Source organism: Scardinius erythrophthalmus (genome assembly GCF_964197995.2).
Source record: "Scardinius erythrophthalmus genome assembly, chromosome: 4".
NCBI lineage: Eukaryota > Metazoa > Chordata > Actinopteri > Cypriniformes > Leuciscidae > Scardinius > Scardinius erythrophthalmus.
Genome location: NC_138224.1, coordinates 1,264,272 through 1,290,869, shown reverse-complemented (window position 1 = coordinate 1,290,869; position 26,598 = coordinate 1,264,272). Strand labels below are relative to the sequence as shown.

Here is a 26,598-nt window from a genome sequence, read left to right as displayed (position 1 = left end):
AACAAAAAATACTATTTATTTAAAATGACTATGATACGGGTTGTTTTCATAGCTTTTTATTGAAGGAAATTCCTCATAATGCATTATAAATCGAAATGCTTCATAAGTGTTTTATTTAGTTCACTTAACATGGGCCAGAATAAATTAGAATTGGAGTATGCTACAAAACTAATTTCAAACTTAGTGTTTTCAGTGTGATTGTAATCAAAATGTGTTTATAATCTAATCTTCATATTCAATGATTGAAATGAATGATGTGTTTGGGAAATTTGAATATTTGCGCGGGTCGAATTGAAGTAAATAAACTATTGTCAATAAAGTGTTTTAGCGATACCGTTATTATTCAGTCACAATAAATTATTACACGTGACAAATACATAAACTAGTTTTTCATCAAGTGTTTTAGTTTCGTCAAGCCGTTCTAAATCCCCCGCCGTTAGGGGCGCCATTTCCCGCGTCTGTGTTTTGACGTCACTTCCTTCCGCCTGTCGAGGCAGAAAACATGGCGGCTTCCATGGCGAGCGTCCTTTCAAAGACCGTTAATAGACACTTCTTACAGGTATTGCAGACTCTTTCACACGGTTTATCTCTACATGAGCATAGTTGTTGATTCTGCTGAATGTTTAATATGTTCTGTATCGCAGGCTGCTGCACTACAGCATCAAACACGGTCAGTTTCACACTTTCCTCTTTTAAAGAATTGGAAAAGCTTAATGCGCTTTCAGACCCCACTGTATAGAAGTGAAACATCATTTAGTGACACAAATGTTTGTTTTCAGGTTGATCCACACACCATCGTCTCCTGTCGTGAGCATCTGCTTTTAGATTCGCCCTGATGTTTAATATCACTGTGATTAAAGTCAGAGTTCAGTGTTTGTAGCCTGTGTATTTGATTGACAGGTCTCAGAGGAGCCGGACACTCTCTATCAGAGGCTGTCAGTGGAGGTCAAAGGTCACGATAGGTCAGTTCTGGACAGTTATGAGTTTTTCGCGACTCTGGCCGCTCGAGAGCTCGGACTCACCCTGGAGAAAGTGTGAGTATTATCGAGCTGAACTCATAATTATATTATATATATTATATTATATTATATATATATATATATACATATATATATATACAGGGTTTGAAATTCACTTTTTCTCTCACAGGCCAATTTGGCCTCTAGATTTTTAAGATACTGGACATTCAGAACTTTTACTAGCCAAAAGAAACCAAATTAACCATGTCACAGCTTAGCCTATATATATCTATATATAATTTGGATTTCATACATTTCTTATTCTAATAAAAGATGTCATCTCCTTTCATCCTCATCACCATAATGTGTTTTATGAGGACAGATTAATACAGTACAAGGAACATAAAAAAATGTTGGAAAATAATGTATTTTCTGTCCACCAAATGCTTTTTTATCTTCGCTTTTGCTTCAATGCAAATGAACAAGCGCACCGTTATTAGTTGTGTAGTGACGAGCGTGTTCGAGTAAAGCCAGATATGAGCAGATTATGTGCAATACACTGTATTTAATATCATGACGACTCACGAGTATTTCTGCAGATTTGTCTGATTTGACAGTGTTTCCCGCCACTGTTGATTTCTACCCGGGTGTTCATTTCAAACCCTGTGTGTACACACACATATATATTTCATCTGTGAAACATGAGCTGGCGGGAGACTGACGTTTGCTAGCTCCATCGCTCAGGGTTCAGATGTTGGTGTGATCGAGAGCTCTTCTAAGAGAATGCACTTCAGAAGTTGCTGGTTTTTTTTTCTACCCGTTTAATTTCCCTAGTTTAGCATTTGAAGGTCTGTGTGTGTTTAGCTTTTACATATATTGTCTATTCACTCCTTTATTTTAAAATCAGTCGAGGTAGATCGTGGTTGCTTGCAGAGCTGAAATGAGTGAATGTCAAACTAAAGCCTTCTTGCAGCGGCGGTGTTTTTGCGCTGCAGAATCCCTTTCCTGAGCGCGTGTGTGTGTATAGATGTTGAAGCGAGGGCTGAAAGTGTCGTTGTGTGTGTCCAGGTTTGAGCCGCCGAAGCACATCGATAAACTGACCCTGCTGAAGTCCATCCACATCTTCAAGAAGCACAGAGCTCAGTACGAGATGAGGACACACCGCCGGCTCATCGAGGTGATGATCAACACTCCTGCACTGACGCTGTTCATACACACACACACACACTCCTGTTCTCCAGCCGGCGTAATGTTTCAAAGCTGAACGTAACTTAAAAATAATCTTTTATAGAAATAAAATAAATGTTCAGTGATGGGATTTTTTATATATATATATGTATGTATGACTCACAAATATATATATATATAAACGTGTTTAAAGGCTATAAAATGTATATATAACTTTAATATAATAAACATATTTTTATATATAATTGTATATTATATCATTTTAATTTTATTACTGTGATATACATTACTATGAACTATACATTTGTCATTTTATACAAAATTATAAGTGTGTGTATTTTTTTTTTTAGATAATTTTATTACATTTATTATATATATACATATATGTGTGTAATTAAAAAAAGTGTGTGTGTATATATATACAACTTGAACATCTTTTGACGTTCAGATTTCTGGAATAACGGGATCGAGCGCGCGGGTTTATCTGGAGTATATCCAGCGGAATCTGCCGGAGGGCGTCGCCATGGAGATCACCAAGGTAACGACATCTCTCTCTCACACACACACACTGTACAAACAGACCAGTGCGATGTTAGAAGTGTGTTTGAGTTGATAAAGCGTGTTCGGTCCTCTATATAAACACACAGTGTTTGTTCTCGACAGACTGCGCTTGAGAAGATCCCGGAGCACATCCAGAAACCGCTGTGGGACGAACACAACCAATGAGGAGCAACCGCAGATTCAAATAAGAGACTTTACACACACAGACGCCGCACATCAACCGGATAAAGGCTTGCGTTGACTGTATAATATTGTATAACTGTATACCATAAATACATTTCTTTATGAGGTGTATTTCCTTTAGACACCAGCTAACCTTCCCTTTCTACATGGTTATGATGTATTTTTACATATTTATTTTTAGTGCTGGGCAACGATTAATCTCATCCAAAATAAAAGTTTGCGTTTACATAATGTGTATATAATTCATATGAATTTGAACCATTTACCTAATATGAATATATTTAAGAAATATTTACACGTATATATTTGCACAAATATTTTATATGTAAATAACACATTTCTTAAATATATACATGCATACGTGTGTATTTATATATACAAAATAATTATACACAGTACACACACATATATCATGTAAACACAATCTTTTATTTTGGATGTGATTAATTGCACAGCACTATTCATTTTGTCTGTACATTATAAACAGAGATGACTGTGTGTGGATAGAGACGTGTAAGTGTTCAATACATCAGTAAACTGAGTCATTTCACTTGTTAAAGCTGGAGATTCCCACAATTAAAAACACCACGACAGGTTTGCAGAAACATCCTTCCCTTTAATGACATCAGCATCTGAGACACACAAACGATACATCTAGATCTGTATTAGATAAGAGATTGTGTGTGTGTGTGTGTGTACTGCGCAGTTCAGATGAGATGTTACTTACCTGTCCTGCAGCGCAAACCAAATGACACTCTCCTCTGAATCAAAAGAGTCAAATGATTCAGTTTGTTTGTTCACTCTGAATCAAGAGTCAAATGATTCACTGTTCGTTCGTTCACTCCTCTGAATCAAAAGTCAAATGATTCACTGTTCATTCGTTCGCTCACGTCTCTCTCATATAAAGATCATGAACACAGAACAGCAAGATGTGTCAAATACATTCATCATACAACTCCGTTAACATAACTAAAACACTGAAACATAAATATCTAGAGAGGAATAACTCTAATCCAGAAGTATCCGATCCAGATGTGCATCAGTTTCAGATCATTCAGCTCTTTCTGTCTGAATGCGTGTTATGGTTTTCATATTTCTCAGTTTGTTTTAAAGGGTAACTAAACCCTAAAACAACTTTGAGTTAATGATCTATATAAGACTGGGGCTTTATGCTGGTCATTGATTAGAATACATTTTTTGACATTTGGGTATAAAACGTCAAAAAACAAATAATGCAAAATAATTTTTTGCAAATAATGCAAAAAACACATTTTTGTTGCATTATTTTCCTGTTATCTCTGTAAAGCTGCGTTGTGTTGTATAAAGCGCTGTATAAATAAAGCTGACTTGTGAACAGAATAATGCTTTTCTTTACGATCTGCTATAAAAAACTATTAAACACTTAAATGTAAGCCGTTATATATTCTGCATTATAAGAGTATTTTAATGCATGAATTATGCCGTTTAATCTGAGGAATAAACACTTACCTATTCACTGTTTGCATTAAAAAACATCCAGTTTCAGAAGCGACACGGAATCTGCACATATTATAATGCAACTAAGACTCGACGTATGATGTTCCCAATGATCTTTTATTACGTTTTATAAAGAAATTATAACATTTAGGTTAAAAACAACATTATGGCTCTCCACAATGAAAAACATTCATAAAGCATTTCTTTATTTTCTTACTTTCGACGTTTACTAATACATTATTAAAATCAAAAGTTGCATCTGTTAAAATAACACTTTGAAATAATCTGTCATTCGCTAACATGAACTAACAGTATAAATCCTAATTAATTTTAATTTATTAATTAATGCATTCCTAAAATCAGGTCACATCTGTAAACATTGATGCGCAGTGAATTGAACATGAACATTTGAATTAATTAACTAATAATAATAATGAGCTGTAAGAGTATATCGCTTAATTAAGATTAACGCATTAAGTAATGTTAATTTATTGAGAAGTCTTATGTTTTTAATGGACTTTGAAAGTATTTTTATTAACGAACACTAACAGATGAATAAACACCATCACAAATATATAAATAATGTACAGTGATTCTGATGTTTGTCTACTAAACTTTAAAGCTGAAGATCAGAAACATTCATCAGACTTTTGATCGGTTTCTCAAGCTTTAATTCACATATATTATGAGATTAATAAATGCTGCTGTTGATTGTTGGTTCAGTTGATAATGAAACACCGGTTATGTTCAAGTTTATTAATTAAAGGAGGGCAGTTATTTTACCTTTTCAACACAGTTGTTTGACTCATTGCTGAGTATTTCCTCCTTAAAACTGCAGTGAACCAAAGACAGTCTCAAAAACACGCTTTGAAATCGCTGGTGTTTCTGACGTCACAAACTACCTTGTAGTGTACCTTGTAAACTAACCAATCAGATCAACGTGTGATCGTCAACCAGTGGATCTCTGAGCTGAGTGAGTGAGTGGAGGCGGGGATCATTTGCATATTCATAGAACTGCGTATACTAAATGAGGCAAGAGTGTCGAGTTACAGTCAATATATTTTAAGGCATAAAGACATTTTTTTAAGGATTTTTTTATTTTTATTTAAATGTGTAATTGTGGTGATCAAATATGAGTTTTAAGGGATGAAATGAAACTTTTTAAATATCGGGGAAAATATCTGTATAACCGATTATCGGTCAATCTCTAATCGAGAGCTGTGGAGTCTATGTATTGTTCTCTGATGAGTCCACATAATAATATTACATTACAGATACAACTTTTGCTTTTATTAATGTTGAAATGAACACTTTAATGACGGAGGAACCACTGACTTTCACTTGGAAGTTCCTCAGGGTGATTGACAGGTCAGCCAGAGAGCATATATATATATATATATATATATATATAAGATTTTAATAATGTATTAGTAAATGTTGAAATGAATATTAACTAAGATTAATAAATGCTGTAGAAGTATTGTTTATTCTTGGTTCATGTTAACTAATGAACCTTATTGTAAAGTGTAACCAATTTCAGTTGTTATAACATTTTTATTCTATTATTTTGATGTTTTTAATTACTTTTTATGTATTATTCAATTATTTAAAGGGGTCATATAATGCCATTTTTGTACAAGCTAATATGATTCTTTAGGGTCTAAATTAAAAGTTTGTAATATACTTTAATTAAAAATTCTCATTAGTATTGTAAGAAAACACTCATTTTACCTGCTCAAAAACAGCTCTGTTTTCAGCACGCCGTTTCAGTGCATGTGTCTTTAAATGATAATGAGCTTTGCTCACCCCGCCCCTCTGTTCTGTGCGTACACCGTTTCTAACACAATAACCACGCGTTGTTCATTATAAACGTGGGATTATGAAATATATTGAGAATGTCGTACATAGAAAACATGCTGTAATGTACCCTGAGTGTAAACCTTAGACGCATTCATCATGAAGCCTGCAGCAAGGCTGGCAAATTTCGCAAAGATTAATATAAATACTAATATAAAGGTTAATAAAACATTACACTCGCATCTTCTGGAGGTTCAGCAGGAACACGTTGGTACCGATCCGTTTTTTCTCGTTTGTGAAGCTGTCTGGTGTGAAATGATTCGCGCAAACATGAAAGCACGGACGATCGTGGGGAATCCCAGTGAGGGAATCCCCGCGTCAATCCTTTGGGCATATCGCTTCAAAAACAAAACTCAGCCACTGCATCTTCAACGGCTCAGATTTAGGAACATCCAAATGACTGCTGTGTTCCTTATTACATCTAAGAACTGAACACCACAATCGCTTAGACGCGATTCTACTCCAGCATAACAACAATGGCGGACTACAGACGACAGCTGTCACAGCTCGCTCAGGGCGGGTCTTGTGTTGAAACACGGCTGTCAATCACAATAGCGGGAGGGGCGTACGATCTTATGACGTCACAATATCGAACGGCTTGATTTCAGAGAGGGTCAAACATATAAGGAGATTAAAACAAAACCACTGGATTTTTATCATGATAGGATGGTTGTGTACAGGCACTGCCAACAGACATTTCAGTGCAATCAACTTGTAAAAGTGCATGTACCATTATATGACCCCTTTAAATTATAATTGTAATATTCAATTTAGTATAGTATTTTTAGTCATGCCAATAAAGCAAATTTTGAATTTGAGAGAGAGAAATTAAGAGCAAGAGATTGAGAGAGAGACAGAGAGATTGAGCAAGAGATAGAGAGAGAGATTGAGAGAGAGAGAGCGAGAGAGCTTGAGAGAGAGAGCGAGAGAGCTTGAGAGAGAGAGCGAGAGATTAGAGAGATTGAGCGAGCGAGAGAGAGAGATTGAGCAAGAGATAGAGATTGAGAGAGAGAGATTGAGAGAGAGAGATTGAGAGAGAGAGATTGAGAGAGAGATTGAGCAAGATAGAGATTGAGAGAGAGAGAGAGATTGAGCAAGAGATAGAGATTGAGAGAGAGAGATTGAGAGAGAGAGATTGAGAGAGAGAGAGATTGAGCAAGAGATACAGATTGAGAGAGAGAGATTGAGAGAGAGAGAGATTGAGCAAGAGATACAGATTGAGAGAGAGACAGAGATTGAGCGAGAGAGAGATTGAGCAAGAGATACAGATTGAGCGAAAGAGAGATTGAGCAAGAGATAGAGATTGAGAGAGAGACTGAGAGAGAGAGATTGAGAGAGAGAGATTGAGAGAGAGAGATTGAGAGAGAGATTGAAACTCACCGTGGTTACGAGGGGGCGGGGCTTCTCGCCGTGGGGGCGGGGCTTGGGAGGAGATGAGTGACAGACGGGATGGTCCTCATACGAGTGTCCGGATGCTTCCAGAAGGGTGTCTCACCCCTTCAGGAGACAAGAAGAGTCAGAGGAACACACACAACACGTTTGCTGCTCGACGCGCCTCATTTCTGTCAGGACGTCGGGGAGGACTCAAACCTGCGAGTGCTTTACTCAGAGCGGACTCTGCGTTACACACATCACCTCGCGCTACACCTCACAGATCACGAACAGTCGTCAGAGAAAGGCATCATCTGCCAAACTAATCCGTATTAATTTTTTGAGATATCAGGAGTAATAAAACGGAGTAATGTCCTCTCGCATCAGAGCTAAACGATCCAGATTATTTATGATGTTAATGGCTTCACACAAGTCAAAAGTTTGGACGCACCGACTGAATGTGTGATCCTCATGATCCCGAAGAAGCATCCGATCTAAATGCAAAGTTGTTCTAAACCTGAACGAGTTTCTTTTTTGATTTCCATTGTAGTTTCTTATTTTATTTTTCACACTATGGAAGTCAATGGGGACCAACAAGGTATTTTAATGAATGTTGGCAAACACACAATCACTGGTATCCATTGACGTCAATAGGGAATATTAGGTAAGTAAATAGATACAAATTATTCTGATTCTGCATAATTCTGTTCAACAGAACAAAGAAACTCAGTTTTTGAGGGAAGAGTAGATCATTTATGGGAGAACTGTCCCTTTAAATTCTTGTTTTTCAATTTTCATGGCTTAGATTTTTAAAATATATTTTTTTAGATCAAAATTTAGTTCAGTAAATGTCTTCTCACAGGGTTATTAATCAAACATGCATCAAAGATAAATTACTTTTTGAAACCTTAGATTGTGCAATGCATTAATTTCTTTACAGAACTAAAGCGGTTCCCAAAGGAAAAGCATGAAGTTCCTCTTTAATAGCGTTTATCCCAAGATGAAGCCGGCCGATCAACGTCCAGAGCCGCTTTCATCCACACATTCTTCCATTTGTGTCATTTCAGGTTTGAATCGTATGGAAGCTTGTTTCCACCACAGAATAAAACATTTTAAAAGATAATTGCGACTTTTTATCTCACAATTGCGAGTTTACATCTCGCAATTCTGACTTTATTTCTCAGAATTGCGTGAAATAAAGTCAGAATTGCGAGATATAAAGTCAGAATTGCGAGATATTAAGTCAGAATTGCGAGATATAAAGTCAGAATTGTGAGATAAAAAGTCAGAATTGCGAGATATAAAGTCAGAATTGCGAGATATAAAGTCAGAATTGCGAGATAAAAAGTCAGAATTGCGAGATATAAAGTCAGAATTGCGAGATAAAAAGTCAGAATTGCGAGATAAAGTCAGAATTGCGAGATAAAAAGTCAGAATTGCGAGATATAAAGTCAGAATTGCGAGATATAAAGTCAGAATTGCGAGATAAAAAGTCAGAATTGCGAGATAAAAAGTCAGAATTGCGAGACATAAAGTCAGAATTGCGAGACAAAAAGTCAGAATTGCGAGATAAAGTCAGAATTGCGAGATATAGTCAGAATTGCGAGATAAAGTCAGAATTGCGAGATATAAAGTCAGAATTCTGACTTTTCTCGCAATTGTGACTTTATATCACGCAATTCTGACTTTAACACATAATTGCGAGTTTATATCTCGCAATTCTGAAATCTTTTCTCACAATTGTGAGATATAAAGTCCAGAATAGTTTATATCTCCCAATTGCGACTTTATTTCTCACAATACTGACTTCATATCTCGCAATTCTGAGAAAAAAAGTCAGAATTGTGAGATAAAAAGTCGCAATTATTATTATTTATTTATTATTCAGTGGCGGAAACAAGCTTCCATATAATCACGCTATTCTAACACACAAAATATATCGAGTGTCTCCAAACTTTTGGCTATTTAGTGTTAAACTCACAGCGTGGCCTGCTATGATGATGCGTGTTTAGTTAAGTGTTTTCCTGTTGAATATTAAAAGTACATTTATTTCATGCACACATCCTTGGACATCCGGCCTGAGCTCGAGCTTTCAGCCCTCTAGGCAACTTTAATTCAGTGCATTTCAAATATAACTTTACTCAAGTCATCCATGTGCTTTATTATTATGCATTTCTGCAATGATGTAAATATATATAGTATTCAATAAACACATCATAGTTAAATATATCTGTGCTCATGTGAAAAAATCTTTACATTGCTGTCCATTTGGCTTCAGAAATGATCAGTACTTTAAATAAATGCATTACATAAATGGACATTCAGCTTTTGGTTTGAATGAACAATAAAAAAGAGAGGTCATTTTATCTTAACTTTATTGTTTTGTTTGTCAAAACTAAGTCAAAAGCTGTTATCTGTTCAATTTACATTCACAAATCCACATGACTTTATCAGTTACAATACGTGAATGTGCCATAATAATAACACTTCAAAACTCAACACAGAGAGGGGTTTTAACTTTACTTTTTTTACTATTTTGAATCAAATACTTGGCCTTGAAATAGAAAAGCAAGGAAATATTTATTTAAAGAAGAAGTATAAATCGTAGCACTACTCTACTGTCATGTTAAAACGAATCCATGTCTTTGTGATTTTAACAGAATCATTCAACCAAAAAAGAAAAAGAAAAAAACAAACATGAATACTTTAACAGCAATATTTCTCACTTGACTAGGTAGCTGCACATTTATGATATTAAATCATTATTAATTCATGAGCACTACACATGAAGATGGACATATTGAGGGATCTGCTTGGTAAATGCCATATTTGAGACGTCCAAGGAGTACAGAAATATCAACGACACATGCTTGAGGAATAACGGCTGGCGCCACCGTCCCTTCTCGGTCGCTAAAGTCTCACTTGTTTTCTTGGGATAAAGGAACAGGATTGTTTAAGGCTCACAGGAATAGCACCACGCTGACTATACACAACACTTAGGGAGTAAAAACACTTAATTTAAATCAACTTAAGAACATGTGTCCTTCTCTTCCTCAGAGTGAGAGTGCTTTTAAAGGGATAGTTCACCCAAAAATGAAAATTAGCCCATGATTTACTCGCTCTGAAGCCGTCCTAGGCGTATATGACTTTATTCTTTCAGACGAATACAATCTGAGTTATATTAAGAAATGGTCCTTGCTCTTCCAAGCTTTATAATGGGAGTGAATGGGTGTGTCTTTGGAAGTCCATAAAAGTGCATCTATCCATCATAGATGCACTTTTATGATGGATGGATGCACTTTTATGATGGATGGATGCACTTTTATGATGGATGGATGCACTTTTATGATGGATGGATGCACTTTTATATGGGACAGATGCACTTTTATATGGGATAGATGCACTTTTATAATGGATAGATGCACTTTTATCATGGATAGATGCACTTTTATGATGGATAGATGCACTTTTATATGGGATAGATGCACTTTTATATGGGATAGATGCACTTTTATCATGGATAGATGCACTTTTATCATGGATAGATGCACTTTTATCATGGATAGATGCACTTTTATCATGGATAGATGCACTTTTATATGGGATAGATGCACTTTTATCATGGATAGATGCACTTTTATATGGGATAGATGCACTTTTATATGGGATAGATGCACTTTTATGATGGATAGATGCACTTTTATCATGGATAGATGCACTTTTATGATGGATAGATGCACTTTTATCATGGATAGATGCACTTTTATGGACTTCCAAAAACCAAAACCCATTCATTCCCATTATAAAGCTTGGCAGAGCCAGGACATTTTTTAATATAACTCTGATTGTATTCGTCGGAATGAAGAATGTCACATACACCTAGGATGACGTGAGGGCGAGTATATCATGGGCTAATTTTCATTTTTGGGTGAACTATCCCTTTAAATGTTTTTCGGGGTTTTTTCCTCAAATGAAGTAACATAAATATATATAAAAAAAATAAAAAGGTAGCGTGTTTGTTACAGTAAAAGGACCTGCGAGTCTGTTCGGACAGAAATGAGTGAGCGGTGGACATTAACGCTACAGATTTTAGTTGCGTTAAAACTTCCGGCCACCAGGGGGCCCCGGCCAGCGCTGGCCCCTGCCTGGAGGCGGGTGGGGCAGAGGAGGGGCCGATCCGTTGTGGTAACTGCATGAAAGGATAAAATCACACATTTTGATTGGCCTGCTGTGCTCAAGAGGCGCCGAAACTCGTCATGTTTTGCAAATGCGTTATTTAAAAAAACACAGAATTCAAGAAAAACAGGGTGTCATGCACTATAGGGGCTTTCGCACCGGAGGAACCTTTTCATAAGCTGTGTCCCAGTATGCACTCTGCACTTACACTATCAGTGTGTCCCAAATCCCGTACTTGTGTACTTTTATACGCCATTCTGTAGTATAAATAGTGCGAGCAGTGCATGTGTTCACACTGAAAATCCTGAAAAGAAAGAGTGCCCGGAAGTGTGGAACATTGGACACTTCATGCACTTTCCAGTGTGAACACATGCACTACTCGCACTATTTATACCACAGAATGGCGTAGAACAGTGCACAAGTACACAATTCGGGACGCACCTAACATTCCTAGAACTGATGAGTCAGAGCGGATTTAGGCCACGCCCACACCGGGGGGGGGGGGGGGATCCAACCGTCTCCATTGACTTTGTATTGTGTGAAGCTGCCTCCTTGTCATTTCTGACTTATAACAAAAGACAGAACAATGTCTAAAATAAGCTAACAAGCTAAAACACACAGAACTAAGTGTTTATAACCTGTCGACCCCAAAAACGAGTATTTAAGGACATAAAAGTGGATACAGCAATTGAGACAGAGCCAGCGTGTCACATTACTCTGAGAGCTAACTTACGCCCAGTGGAGGCGACAGGACAGCTTAGCTTACAGAAATATAATATATAAAACTGACATTTGGATATTTGACCAGTGATGAAATGTTTACTGCACACGTAGAGTGTTTTAGTGCATACTGAGCGTCAGGATCCCACAATTCACAGATTCTTCCTGCTGATGCTTGACTTCTTATTGCCCGTTTCCACTTTTGTGTCCCTAAACGCTCGTATCTCTGTGTTTTTTAGCTTGTTTGCTGAACACCCTGTCACACAGCAGCTTTTAGACATTGTTCTGTCTTTTGTTATAAGTCAGAAATGCCAAGGATGCAGCTTCACACAGTACAAAGTCAATGGAGACGGTTGGACTCTCTGTCGCTCTGTCTCTATTGGTGGAAGTTCCCGGTTTTTGGCGTGTTTGTTCGCACCGCAGGAACTAGGAACTATTTTAGTTCTAGGAACTCCTTTTAGAGGAACTAATTTATCTCGTACTTCAGAGTCGGTCTAAACCAGCGCTATAGGAACTATCCGTGACGTTAGTGTTCGCTGATTGGCCGAACGCACGCGGAACACCAGCACCCGCCATTTTTAAAAAAAGCTCAACGCAGAGATTATAGCCTATATATTTACTCCACAAACTAACTCTACGAACATGGAAAACAGGGATAGATGGAGCTCTTAACCTTTACACTGAGGAGAACACCCAACACAACTTTGAGGAGACCAAGAGAAACATGATTATGTGTTTCTGCTCAGCTAGCGACACTGGATAACTTTTCATCACTGTCTACTATCTATGTATAACAGTTCTATCTATTAATGTATTAGACAGAGTTGTTAGACAGATACTAATGAACAGGAGAATGTGAGCGCTGTGTGTTCAGTCGTTCTCAGCACCGTCAAAATAAAAGTCACAACAAGAAGCGTGTCTCACGTCACTTCAGAGTTCCTACTGACGGTGCGAACGCAACCAGGAAAACGTTCCTAAGGGAACCATTAGTTCTCGGAGAACCATCCTGGTGGCTCGTTCCTAGAACTATCCGGTGCGAAAGCCCCTTATGTAATTTTAGTTTTAGCCGTGGTTCTGCACTGTCACGCCCCGAAGAGACTCTTCTTCGCATGTGCGTTCGTGAACGTGAGAGCGGATGAGTGTGTTCTTACCCTCTGGGGTGGAAGAAACGGGGCGGGCCGGGCGGCATCATGCTCCGCCCCCTCGGATGTGGGGGCCGTCCTCTGAAGGCCGGGTGTCCCGGTGGGGGGGGAGGGGGAGGCGGGCCGTGCCTGAAAACATAAACACACACTTTACACCAAGCGGAAACCTTTCAGTCTCTCTCTTGAAGTAGTACAATTCGATAATAGATTCTTTAAATGTACTAGTGCTAAAAATTGCTAAATATATTGTGGATCCATAAATAAGTCCTTAAAAGTGTGTCCTGATAAAAAAAGCGCTGCCTCATAACATTAAAGACTGGGCAATCCCGAAGAATATGGTTGACTACAGGGGGACTTTAAAATTAAGAAATCGATAGTCAACCCAGCAAAAAAAGTCCATATAAACAGTGTTTCTCCGAGGTTTGCCGGAGTGATGCGGACACCTGTGCATGTGTGGTGGAGGTCCTCTCATGTGCATGTGTGGAGGCGGAGGCGGTGGCGGACCCAAGTTCATTCCCATCGGCCCACCGCGACCTCGACGGCCACGCATGTCTGGATACGGCCACGTCCTTCCCATGCCTCTCCTGCAACACACAGAGAGAACACGTGCTTTTTCATGAACGGGTTCATTAAAGTGATTTAAAGGGATAGTTCACACAAAAATGAAAATTATCCCCTGATTTACTCGCCCTCACGTGAATATAAACAGCCTTCATATAAATGAAGAAATATTCGCCGTAGTAAATCGATTAGGGCTGCAGCTATCGATTCTTTTTGTAATCGATTAATCTAGCACTTAATCGATCGATTAATCGAGTAATCGGATAAAAAAAAATTGTGTGTTTTTAAACAATCAAAACAAATAATGCATAACGAAAATGATGTGGCTGAAAAACTCCTACATTTGGCTCCAAAACTAAGCCTATTTATTGTAATTTTTACCCATTTAGTGTTTATAAGTGCCAGTGCCAACACTTATATAACAATACAGTTAAGTCAACTTTATACTGTAAAACATGTATAACATGTAAAACTATGAATACAAACTTAAATAGTAAAGGCCATTTGCCCTTAGTTTTGTCTTCTTAATACAACATTACAAAAAAAGGATTGCACCTTCTGCAAATTTCCCACCGGAGAACAAAAATAAATGAAATGAATATAAAATATCAAGCCAAACAGGTACACAATGTATACAATTTTTATAAAAAAAAAATAAGTGTAGCTTTGAAAAGGGCAATGTTTTATTGCAAATATGCATTTTGTTAACTAGAAAAAGAACAGCATTTTGTTTTTCACTTAGGCTAGTTGAAGTATATTAGCACGTTTTGTAGTATTATATATATTTTTTTTGTTAATTTAAAATATTCTATGTTCAATTACTTTGGTAGCCGATTATGTCTTCCCCAAAAGTACGAGTGAATTTGGAGAAGCAGGCTGGGGAGTTTCTTTTTTTGTTGTTGTCTGTAACTATTTGGTAGACGTGACATAGACAAGGTCTCGCAAAGACTGCAATACAATATTTGTTCCTCCATCACGTCTCGGTGTATACAGTGAATGCATGCTGAAATTATTTTTGCGTGGCTACATAAAAGTTTAAGCATATGTGATGCATTGCCGCGTGAGAGAGACGAGGGTGCGTGTGTGTGTGTGTGTGTGAGAAGGGGTTCTTTCTTTAGGCTATACGTTTACTTCTTAAAAACATCAAAGCTAAACATCATATCTAGTCAAACCGCATCACGACATCACTACAAATATAGTATGGGATTAAAATCAGCGAACATCATTGTATAGGCTTCGGCACGGGCGGAAATATTGGCGCTGGGTCAAAAAAAAAAATGCGGGGGACAGAATCGTTACCTTGTTTCAGCAACGCTGAAAGGAAGCGATCCCAAACTTTAGACATTCTCTGCCGTTTATGGACATCTACTGTCTCTCGGCCATCGCGCCAAATAAATTCAAAATGTATCACGCGCTATGGTGTGCTTCCTGAACATTGAACAACGGTCCGTGTGAAATCAGATCCCTGCGCGTATAGTGCGCGTCATAGGAATTTAACGAGGCTTCGAGGCAGAGTTTTTGCCTCGAGGAATTTTTGTAATCGAGTAAATCGAGTAACTCGATGAATCGTTGCAGCCCTAAAATCGATGCATACGGCCGTCTGCCGAAAGCTAGTTATTTTAGTCTATGAAGTTTTAAATTTGGATATTTTTCTTACACGAACGCATCGCTTCACTTCAGAAGGACTTTATTAACCTGCCAGAGCAGTGTGGAGCACTTTTATCATGAATAGATGCACTTTTAGCATGGATAGATGCACTTTTATCATGAATAGATGCACTTTTATCATGAATAGATGCACTTTTATCATGGATAGATGCACTTTTATCATGAATAGATGCACTTTTATCATGAATAGATGCACTTTTATCATGAATAGATGCACTTTTATCATGAATAGATGAACTTTTATCATGGATAGATGCACTTTTATCATGAATAAATGCACTTTTATGGACTTCCAAAAACAAAAAAGGGCCATTCACTGCCATTATAAAGCTTGGAAGAGCCAGGACATTTTTTTAATACAACTCTGATTGTGCTCGTCTGAAAGAAGAATGTCATATACACCTAGGAAGACTTGAGGGCGAGTAAATCATGGGGTAATTTTCATTTTTGGGTGAACTATCCCTTTAAGGAAAGACTCAAGAACAGTTTGGCAGAACCTCATGGGTCCAAATCCATTGGTAAACCCGTCGCGGCCTCTTCCTCTCATGTGACCCGGGGGTCTGAAGCCTTTCATCATCATCATCATCCCACGTCCACCACGAATCCCACGGCCCATCCGGCCACCTCTGCCACGAAACTTCATTCCACGACCCCTGCAAATAACCAGAACCAAACCTCAGACACGTAGCAGCTTCACAGTAATATTCAGGAATCAACTTCATCAAAAGTCATTATTCAGTTCAGTGTTGATTCAGTTCAGTTCAATAACTGTGCAAAGTTCATCAATTATGAAACGAGTTCTACAGAAGACAATAATGTCATTATTTAACTCCATAACAGTAGCTATGTTGCGAATTCAACTTGGAATATTGCATAAAACATTTGCGAATAAAGCGGCACGTGTTCAAGAGAACAAAATCGACACTTCTTGGGAAACTGGTGTGGAATATTAGTAATAAAACTGTAAGTTGCTGCAATCTAGCTCTTGAGTCTTTCTGACTCCGGCGTTTCAGAAACACCAAACCAACATTTGAGATGCTGCGACGCCATTGGTCCGCTGGTAAGTCCAGTTATCCAATCACAGCCTCCGCTGAGTTTTTAAAAAAAAAGGATTTTATTCAGTAAATGTGTTTCTGTCTTAGTTTATCCACGTCTTCTTATCAGATAAAAAAAAAAATATATACGACTTAATTGAGCACATACGTTTTTTTATGCCCATTTTATAACTTTTTTATATGCAACATCACAAAATTTGCATAAAAATAGGTGGATGGAAAATAAGTGGATGAGAATAACCAATGACAGTAGAAGCTTTGGTCATGTGACCTACCTGAACTTGTTGTCAGACGAAGGCTCCTCTTGCGAGGGCGTTTCTGTGGCCTCCATCACTTCCGTCGTCTCCTCCACCTGCTCCGCTTCGGCATCCATCTGGAAAACATTGGTGCTTTTTAAGTGTACGCCGAGGATTGATGCCTGTCAGTCGTATATAATAGCATTTTCAGCAGCAAACACCATGAACACATAACACCTGCCTTCACCTTTGACCCAAATCCAAATTGGAAACGTTCAAGATGTCAAACGCCAATGTCAAATGTTTGACGGTTTTCCTTTGGCCACACGACGAGCTTAACATGCCAGAACCTCCGTCATCGAACGGCCTGCTGGGATATAAGCAGCTGATCTGGGCCACGGGGATTTCAGGGCACAAGCCGTGTATTAATAGTGTGAACGCACACGGCCAACTGTACAATGAAGCATCTCTACAGAAACCGCAGAAGATTTTGCTAATGGAAACGATGCATGAGAGAAAACATCTCAGATATTGAGAAAGAAGAGATCATTTTAACAGCTCACGGCTCATTATAGACCTCGTGAAATTTCAGGAATTTGAGGCAGGGCATATCAAATATATTTATAAATAATTTATGTTTTAATTAGACTTAATTTACACCCTGAATTGCTACCTGATATTGGTAGAAGGAGGGGTTTCCCAAAGAACAGAACACTTATTGGATAATAATTTGCATACACCCCTGAGTGCACGATTATATCATCAATATATATGATCCATTTTTCTGTTTTAATATTTCTATGTAAATTTGCATACACCCCTGAGTGCACGATTATATCATCAATTTATGGTCCATTTTATTTTAATATTTCTATGTAGTATATGGAATTTAAAGGATACTATAAAATCATGTATTTGCTCGGTGTTTATGATGATATTACACCTGAATATGATGATTATTGTTACTGAAAGTGTGTATATGCCCACAAAATAACATAAATTTGATGGTTTTAGTCGGATTTACAAGCTCTTAATTCATTAATTTCATACATTCCGAGATTTACTGTAGGCTGTCGCCATAATCGCAGATGAACGAAATAATCAGCCCAGGACACAAATAAACAATGAACTCTCACATATTTACAGCAAACAACTGACGTTATTCGAGAGAATTAACGAAGGCGAGTGTGGGATTTAACGGCTCGCCTCACCGACATTAAACACTCAAACGCTCTAATTCGAGCTCATAGCGCTTCTTCCATGACTTACCTTATGAGATTGAGAGCTCTTCTAAACAACGAGCCTTAAAAATATAAAGTGTTATGCACTGTACTCTAAAAAATAAGCATCCGTCAATTAATTTGTGAAACCTCGCGCGTTTATTCGGCTTTGAAATGGCGGCCCGCGCCGCACCGTCACATCGAGCGCTGATTCTCTTTGTCAGAGCGTCATGTACCACGAGGCCCCGCCCACACCGAAGACAGCCGCGCTGTGATTGGCCAGTGCTCTTGTCGCAAGAAATACGTCATGGTAATCGCTGTTGTGCGTAAACAGGTTTGATTGGCCTTATTCAACTTTTATCAGGCAATATATCTTGTGAGTCTATCCCATTATATACTAATCATTTAAGTAATGGTGTGAAAATTATAGATAATTGTTTTTTATAACTTGTATATAAAAAAAATAATGTCGAACTACATTATTGCCTAAATGCAAACCTTTTTGGAACTCGATATATAACGAGATTGATTGGAAAGAGGTCTGGAGTTTTTCCAGTAAATACTGTCCAACCAATAAAGTTGAAGTTACATATAAAGTTATTCATTTGATTTACCCAGTGATACAAGTAGTCTAATTTAGCGAGACTAAATGCGTCTTTTGTAATTTAGAAGAAGAATCCATAAAACATTTATTTTTTGAATGTGTATTTACCCACTTGTTTTGGATTGATATTGAATATCTAATATTTAAATTCACAAATGTAAAGATTCGACTATCTGGTAAAGATATAATTTTGTTATATAAAAGTAAGGGTTCGGAGCAAAATTAGGTGATTAACTTAATAATTATGTATGGAAAATACCACATATACAAACAGAAATGGACTAATAATTAACCTTACATTATATTATTTAAAATTTAACTTAAGTATTATTTTGAGGCCTTAAAACATGCAAGAAATAAAAAAGCAAAACGGATGTATAGAATTTTTTAATCCTTTTCTTTTTGGATTTTTTTGTAAGTTATCCCCTGTATACTTTTTTTTTATTTTTTCAGTTTTTTTATTGTTTATTCTGTTTCCTTTGATGCTATTATGAATGTAATATATAGAGGATAGCTAAATACATTGTGATCATATGTGTGTGTATGTTGTTATTGTTCTGTTATGCAATAAAAAATAAATAAAAAAAGGTTTTATTGCTAAACATTTTTTAATCCACAAATGTAGATCTTTTTTATCTCTCCTTTTTGTAGTCTTTAATAACTATTTGGCGCAATGTCTAAAAGCCCTGTCAAAAACTAAAAAGCTATGATTTTGCTGGACTTGATAATCTTATATTAAATGAAATGGAGGTTTTTATGTTTAGAAGGTTATTTATTTATTACTCGCTTTATTTATTTGTATATTTATCACTTATCTTTTTGTGTCTAAGCCCTTGTTGAGTAAATTGTCTGTAAATTGAATGCCATCTTATTTGAATATTTTTGGATTTCTTAATTAAAAAGTCACCCATATTTGAACGTTTTAGTTTCAAATCCACTTTTATCTTGACATGAAATACAAAAACCAGTTTACATCAACACGAACAAGATGTTTATCCAGCAATTTAAATTTAAAAGACACTCTTAATATTAGACATCGACACTCCACTCAAGCATCAGCAAGAAATATTTACATCAGTAAAACATGAGAGTGGATACACAAACAAACAGAAAAATAAAAATCTGTACAAAAGCAGCCTAAAATTAGCTGTAAGAAATAAAGATTCTGTATCGGCATCTCTCGGCATCCATGCCCAGCTAACAAATGTATGTTAAAAAACAAAAAAAACATTGTGGGAATTCACTGATTTGCAATGTTTCTAAAACGTTTTCAGTTGCGTAGTTTAAAAACGTTACGATTACATTCTCATAACCCTTAAGACACTCTTAGAACATTCGGCAAGTACAAATAACATTAAGAAATTTCATTTTTGCGTGCACTGTCCCTTTAAGAGAACGTTATTCAGGTAAAACAACATCATAAAGATGACTATTTAAATCATCTAAACAGTGAAAAAAGAAAGTAGTGGGAACATTCCCTGATAGCTGGGCGATTCCACGAAGAATTTTTAACATCCATTAGAATCTTTCCATTGCACAAAGAGTTCTTTATAGACGGCTTCATCAAACGCACGCGCGTTGCCACGGTTACGCGTCTGGCCCGAAGTTAACTTCCGGTCTGTGTGGGTTTATCGGTCTGGCTAGTGGCTAGTAAAATGACAGACTTTTTTGTGTAGCTAGCTTCTTCAAAGCTAACTAATTTGAAGCTGTAGCTTGGCAAACAACAAGCTGATCCACTGAGTGTCACGCTGATCATGTGTTTGACGTGACCAGATCAAATTACACAAAACAGAGAGAGCCGCCGTAAAGGGTTGTGGTTGACCGTTGGTCCCGTCAGCGCCGCGCATGCGCAGATTGCTGGTCGAGGATGCTGGAGAGTTCTTTAATGTACTGAATGGTGTATTTGAGGGTTTGTATCTTGGTTAACGGCTGTCCTCTCCTGCTGTACACCGGTGGCAGGTAATCCCGGAGCTGATGAAGAGCCTCCGCCAGACTGCGCATGCGCAGCTTCTCCCGTTCGCTAGCCTTCATTCTCCTTTTCACGCTCATCTTCACTTTGGGCTTCAGTTGCGACTCGCATCCTCCGCTATTGCTGGAGCGCGCGTCCGGGGACGAGCACGCGGACTCCGGTGAGGACGCGCTGCAAGAGTCGCCAAACGCCCGGTCCTCTTCTCTGCTCCAGTCCCACTGGGACAAAACTTTGGCCGTGTACACATCGACATCGACATCGATCCGCGCCATGTCTTCGTTCAAGCTTATCCATCTACCCTGTGTGACAAAGCGTCTCTTTTATACCCGAGAACTTTACGAGCGCGAGGTTCAAAGAGAGACGCGCGCATGCGCAGAGGACCGAGGGACGCGCGCGCTTCTTGACACCCGGGTGCGAATAAGGCGATGTTGGCGGATAATGTGTAAGTGAAAAGAAAATAATTAGATTCCCCTTTTGTGGGAAATGAGTCTTTAAATCGACACGGCGACAATTAGCAGACTGATGCGAGCAGACGAGCGCAAAAGCCGGAGGATCACACACACTTCACAGATGCACTTATCATTTACATAGTTTCTTTGGGAAGAGAATCTTTTACACACACATCTTGAAAATTAAAACCTCTCATCTTATCATGGCCTTGTGTAATTTTTATATTGTGAAGATACATTTTTCCAGATGTATATTAAAAACATTATTTTTCTATAAAATACTTGGCTTGATGGTAATGACAGCAGTATTGAGGACAGACACTCTTTATTATAAACATGGTCAATAAATATAAATGGCAAATAATCAGAGAATTCTTTTCTGATTTGAACGATTTTTATGAATTTAGAATTATTGGAAGCAAGTTAAAAGTACTTCAACTTGAACTAAATGAAATAAAATGAAGTTTTCTATATTTATTTTTACATTTTACTTTAAATATATATATATATATATATATATATATATATATATATATATATATATATATATATATATATATATCCAATTTATAAGGGAAAATGAATATATATATACAGTACCAGTCAAAAGTTTGGAAACATTACTATTTTTAATGTTTTTGAAAGAAGTCTCTTATGCTCATCAAGCCTGCAGTAAAAAAAAAAAAAAGAAAAAGTAATATTATGAAATATTATTACAATTTAAAATAATGGTTCTTTTTTCTAATATACTTTAAAATGTAATTTATTTTTGTGATGCAAAGCTGAATTTTCATCAGCAAGTACTCCAGTCTTTGGTGTCTCATGATCCTTCAGAAATCATTCTAATATGAGGATTTATGATCAATGTTGGAAACAGTTGTGCTGCTTAATATTTTTTTTATAACCTGAGATACTTTTTTCAGGATTATTTGATGAATAAAAAGTTAAAAAGAACTGTATTTATTTAGAATAGAAATCTTTTGTAACAATATACACTACCGTTCAAAAGTTTGGGAACAATAACTTTTTTTTTTTTAAGAAATTAGTACTTTAATTCAACAAGGATGCGTTAAATTGATAAAAGGTGATGGTAACGATTTATATTGTTAGAAATGTTTTTATTTTGAATAAATGCTGTTTTTAGGAATAAATGCTGTTAATGTTTTACTCATCAATGAATCCTGAAAAAAGTATTCCCAAAAAATATATTAAACAGCACAACTGTTTCCATCATTGATAATAACTGAGTATCAAATCAGCATATTAGAATGATTTCTGAAGGATCATAAGACACCAAAGACTGGAGTACTTGCTGATGAAAATTCAGCTTTGCATCACAAAAATAAATTACATTTTAAAGTATATTAAAAAAGAGAACCATTATTTTAAATTGTAATAATATTTCATAATATTACTGTTTTTTTTTTTTTTTTTTTTTTTAACTGCAGGCTTGATGAGCATAAGAGACTTCTTTCAAAAACATTAAAAATAGTAATGTTTCCAAACTTTTGACTGGTACTGTATATTATTTTTTTCCAAATATATATTAAAAACATTATATTTCTATAAAATACTTGGCTTGATGGTAATGACTGCAGTATCGGGGACAGACACTCTTTATTATAGAAAAAAAAGGTAAATATAAATGGCAAATAATAAATGCAGAGAATGCTTTCCTGATTTGAACGATTTTTATGAATTTAGAATTATTGGAAGCAAGTTAAAAGTACTTCAACTTGAACTAAATGAAATAAAATGAAGTTTTCTTTATTTATTTTTACATTTTACTTTATATATATCTATATATATCCCATTTATAAGGGAAAATGAATATATATATATATAGAAAGAGAGAGAATTTCACTGAGGGGCTTGTTTCTTATATCATTTGCCTGATTTTATACATTTTATTCATAAAAAAGGCAAAAATGAATTGTTTTCTGTCTGTTGACAGTATTTTCTGATTTAGTGATATAAAGAGAAATCCAAAAAACATTTAAATCTAATATATATATATATATATATATATATATATATATATATATATATATTCTATAAGTATTTTTTCTTACATTTTTTCAAATGTTTTTTTTAACATTTATTTGATTTTAATGAACATTTATTATTTAATGAAATGTTTTTGGGGTCTTTCTGCCACAAATGTCCAGCACTCTTAAAAGTGTAACGCTATTAAAACACAATCTTGAATGATTTCTAAATTCCCCCACATGTAAGCTCTTGATGAATGAATCCCTAATAAACAGTGTGTTTAATGATGCGCGCTGATGTCTGACATGTGTGTGTGTCGCAGCTGTCAGATCTTTCATGTCTGGGAAGGTGTGACACCTGTCACTCATGATCAAGGCCTGAGAGGAAGTGCAGGCGTTTATGCCCTTATTAGGACCACACTGTTACTTTCATCCCAATGTTATTCCGACCGGCTCTCCAGCAGAAGAGGACGTTTTGTTCTTCACTGCTGTTAATTTAATAAGGAATGACTGAGTATTAACCCAAAATTAAACTAAAAATACACAAATAACGGCTAATTCAAAACTATAATAAACTACACTGAATAAATATACACAGAATAAAGGCTATACGTTTATTTTCCCCTTTCCTTTATTTTGAATTCATGTGGAAATGCTGGTTTGAACATAATTTGCATCATATGACAGATTCATAATTGTGTATCTCCTTTTTATTTCTAAACTTTAACCTTGTTCTGTCTCTGTCCTGAGATGCAATTCTTACACTTACTAATGACTATAAATACATAAATGTGATATTTCTATGGTGTCTGTAATTGTGTGCTGTATTTTTTGAGAAAATCAAAATAAAAGTGAGAAAAAAAGAATAAAGGCTCATTTTAGGAATGTTCCGGATTACAGATGACCAACACACACATTAAAAACACATTTATTCACAAATTGAAATGTCAAACATTATTCTCAGTCTCAGTTGTGCTTCATCACTCACTTCGCAAACCTCATCTTCAGCCTCTCAGCCAGCGGGCGAGGACTGTCCACCGAAGCGTCCGAATCCTCGTCGTCAGACTTCCCATGATGCACCTGGATCAGGCTCGCCGGGCTGACCGACTCTTTTTCTGGGGTTTTAATCCTCATCTGGTCATCATTGGGGGATTTATGGGGGATTTTGATGGAATTCTGGGGGATTTTGACGGATTTGACCTTGACTTTGCTTTGGAGCTTCGGTGATCCGGGCCGGTTCTCCACGTCGCTGTCACACACACTCGTCTTACACACCGTCTTACACACCTTCTCTGCAGGTTTTCCGGCGGGATTCTGCTTTGGGTTTGTAGTGGTCCTGGTTTTTGTATCTGCAGCTTCAGAGGGAGCTGATGGGATTGAACGGATCGGCTCAGGACTGTTCTTCATCAGGATCCGGTCTTTCAGAGAGCGAGTGGAGTTTTCCGCAGATCTCGGGTCAGGAGAGGCCGTGAACGAGGAGGAATCCCAGTCGATAGTGCTGAGATGCAGCTGGCCAATCAGAGCCGACTCGGAAGGGGAATTCTGGGAAGGCGGAGAGCACTGGACTGGGATCTCTGGTTGTGGTGGTTTCACATCTGGATCAGTGTCGGTCTGAAGACTCATCTGAGCAAACAGATCCGACACGGCATCATGGGAATCAGCCGGCTTCTCTGGCTTCGCTTTCGGCTTCTTTTCTGCACACATACACAAACACACACACACAAACACACACACACACACACACACACACACACACACACACACACACACACACACACACACACACACACACACACACACACACACACACACACACACACACACACACACACACACACACACACACACACACACACACACACACACACACACACACACACACACACACACACATCACAGGAAAAGTTTGGTCACTTTCTTCCTTTTAACATTAATTTACGCTTTAAAAAAATATGCTGTATTTGTAACTTCAACATTGTCTGTATTTGGTGGCATTATTGCAGGATGAGTTTGTCTTTCACAAATGTCAACCAGTGTTTGTTGTATCATTAATACACTATTATGGCATTTATTAATATTATTAATTCATGTTTATGTTTTCATTTTCTTAATGTCGTATTTACTTTTTTTTTTAAATATGTCTTTTTACTTTTTATTTAATTTCTGTTTATTTGAGTCATTTTACACTTCAACTTAAACTAAATGAAAATTAATTTTGAAAATAACTGAAATAAAAAAAGATAAAGTTTTTATATTTATTTTTACATTGAATTTTTCTTAATCTATATATACACACACACATTTTTTCAACCTAAACTAAATGAAAATTAGAAATATTGCAACTAAAAAAAATATTATTTTAATATTATATTTATTTTTACATTTTTATATATTTTTACACTTGATTTCCGTCAACATTGATTTGATTTCAAACAGCACTTATTTAAGTTTTTAACATTTTGAATTAGCTTTTTTTTTTTTCACACTAATTTTAGTTTAAAATTTAGTGACTTTGGTGTGTTGTTTTGTCCTTTTAGTAGTGTTTTATTTTTCTTAAAATCTTGCTATTAAGGTGTAATTTCTTTTTATTATTTATTTCCAGTTTATCATTTTGTTTCAGTTTATTTCCAAGACGACATTTCTATTCTCCGTGGATTTATTCAGTTAACAGGAATATTCAGAGGTAGTTTTGGTTCAGGACGACGTGTGAGCGGCGACTTCTGTGCGACACCTCGCGTTATCAAAGCGTCTGTGTGTGTGTGAATGTGTGTGTGAGTGTGTGTCAGTGAGTGTGTGTGTGAGAGCCGTCGGGATTCTGAGACGCTTCTGAGCTCAAACTCCCAGAGTGTTGCTCTTTGATCCCAGCCCTTCCACACAGGAAAACCTCCAGTGCACACACACACACACACACACACACACACACTAACACACACACACACACACACACACACACACACACACACACACACACACACACACACACACACACACACTAACACACACACACACACACACACACACCCTGCTCTCACGCTGAGGAAGACCATTCGACCTTCACAGACTGAGTCAAAGCAACTGAACCCACAGGAACAGACCCAATCTATAGAGTGTGTGTGAGTGTGTGTGTGTGTGTGTGTGTGTGTGTGTGTGTGTGTGTGTAAGAGAGAGAGAGTGAGTGAATGAGTGTGTGTGAGCGTGTGTGTGAGAGAGTGTGA

The 26,598-nt window shown here is 36.9% G+C and overlaps 5 protein-coding genes across 5 annotated transcripts in view; 2 read left to right on the top strand and 3 right to left on the bottom strand.

Moving 5' to 3' along the window:
- The window catches only part of ripply2 (ripply transcriptional repressor 2), a 486,302-nt gene that overhangs the window by 278,686 nt on the left and 181,018 nt on the right, over nucleotides 1–26,598 (top strand). The gene's annotated exons all lie outside the window — the stretch shown is intronic.
- Nucleotides 433–5,008, top strand: mrps10 (mitochondrial ribosomal protein S10). The gene is made up of 7 exons (XM_081362696.1): nucleotides 433–559; nucleotides 645–670; nucleotides 780–807; nucleotides 901–1,034; nucleotides 2,028–2,136; nucleotides 2,596–2,685; nucleotides 2,811–5,008. The coding sequence occupies exons 1-7, from the start codon at nucleotides 503–505 to the stop codon at nucleotides 2,871–2,873; spliced, it is 507 nt and encodes a 168-aa protein (XP_081218822.1). The 5' UTR covers nucleotides 433–502; the 3' UTR covers nucleotides 2,874–5,008.
- On the bottom strand, nucleotides 9,984–18,612 carry LOC308689130 (uncharacterized protein). The gene is made up of 6 exons (XM_081362695.1): nucleotides 18,423–18,612; nucleotides 17,193–17,290; nucleotides 16,360–16,515; nucleotides 14,077–14,217; nucleotides 13,643–13,762; nucleotides 9,984–11,784 (listed from the first exon to the last, which is right to left on the bottom strand). Exons 2-6 carry the CDS (start codon nucleotides 17,288–17,290, stop codon nucleotides 11,694–11,696), a joined length of 606 nt encoding a protein of 201 aa, XP_081218821.1. The 5' UTR covers nucleotides 18,423–18,612; the 3' UTR covers nucleotides 9,984–11,693.
- On the bottom strand, nucleotides 19,899–21,235 carry msgn1 (mesogenin 1). Its single transcript, XM_081363398.1, has one exon. The coding sequence runs from the start codon at nucleotides 21,216–21,218 to the stop codon at nucleotides 20,811–20,813; it is 408 nt and encodes a 135-aa protein (XP_081219524.1). The 5' UTR covers nucleotides 21,219–21,235; the 3' UTR covers nucleotides 19,899–20,810.
- The window catches only part of gen1 (GEN1 Holliday junction 5' flap endonuclease), a 26,214-nt gene continuing 23,911 nt past the window's right edge, over nucleotides 24,296–26,598 (bottom strand). The window contains exon 14 of the mRNA XM_081364105.1: nucleotides 24,296–25,077. Coding sequence (XP_081220231.1) covers nucleotides 24,368–25,077 — 710 coding nt within the window. The 3' untranslated portion in view covers nucleotides 24,296–24,367. The remainder of the gene's footprint in view (nucleotides 25,078–26,598) is intronic.

What these genes read in the sequence shown, in the direction of transcription:
- LOC308689130 (XM_081362695.1), bottom strand. Translation starts at nt 17,290, where the DNA reads ATGGATGCCGAAGCGGAGCAGGTGGAGGAGACGACGGAAGTGATGGAG. An exon ending in CCTCCACCACACATGCACAG is followed by an intron (nt 13,763 to 14,076) that starts GTGTCCGCATCA and finishes TTATGTTTTCAG; the next exon opens with GCACGGCCCGCCTCCCCCTC. An exon ending in CGTTTCTTCCACCCCAGAGG is followed by an intron (nt 11,785 to 13,642) that starts GTAAGAACACAC and finishes CCTTTCATGCAG; the next exon opens with TTACCACAACGGATCGGCCC.
- msgn1 (XM_081363398.1), bottom strand. Translation starts at nt 21,218, where the DNA reads ATGGCGCGGATCGATGTCGATGTCGATGTGTACACGGCCAAAGTTTTG.
- mrps10 (XM_081362696.1), top strand. Translation starts at nt 503, where the DNA reads ATGGCGGCTTCCATGGCGAGCGTCCTTTCAAAGACCGTTAATAGACAC. An exon ending in GCACTACAGCATCAAACACG is followed by an intron (nt 671 to 779) that starts GTCAGTTTCACA and finishes GTTTGTTTTCAG; the next exon opens with GTTGATCCACACACCATCGT. An exon ending in ACACACCATCGTCTCCTGTC is followed by an intron (nt 808 to 900) that starts GTGAGCATCTGC and finishes TTTGATTGACAG; the next exon opens with GTCTCAGAGGAGCCGGACAC.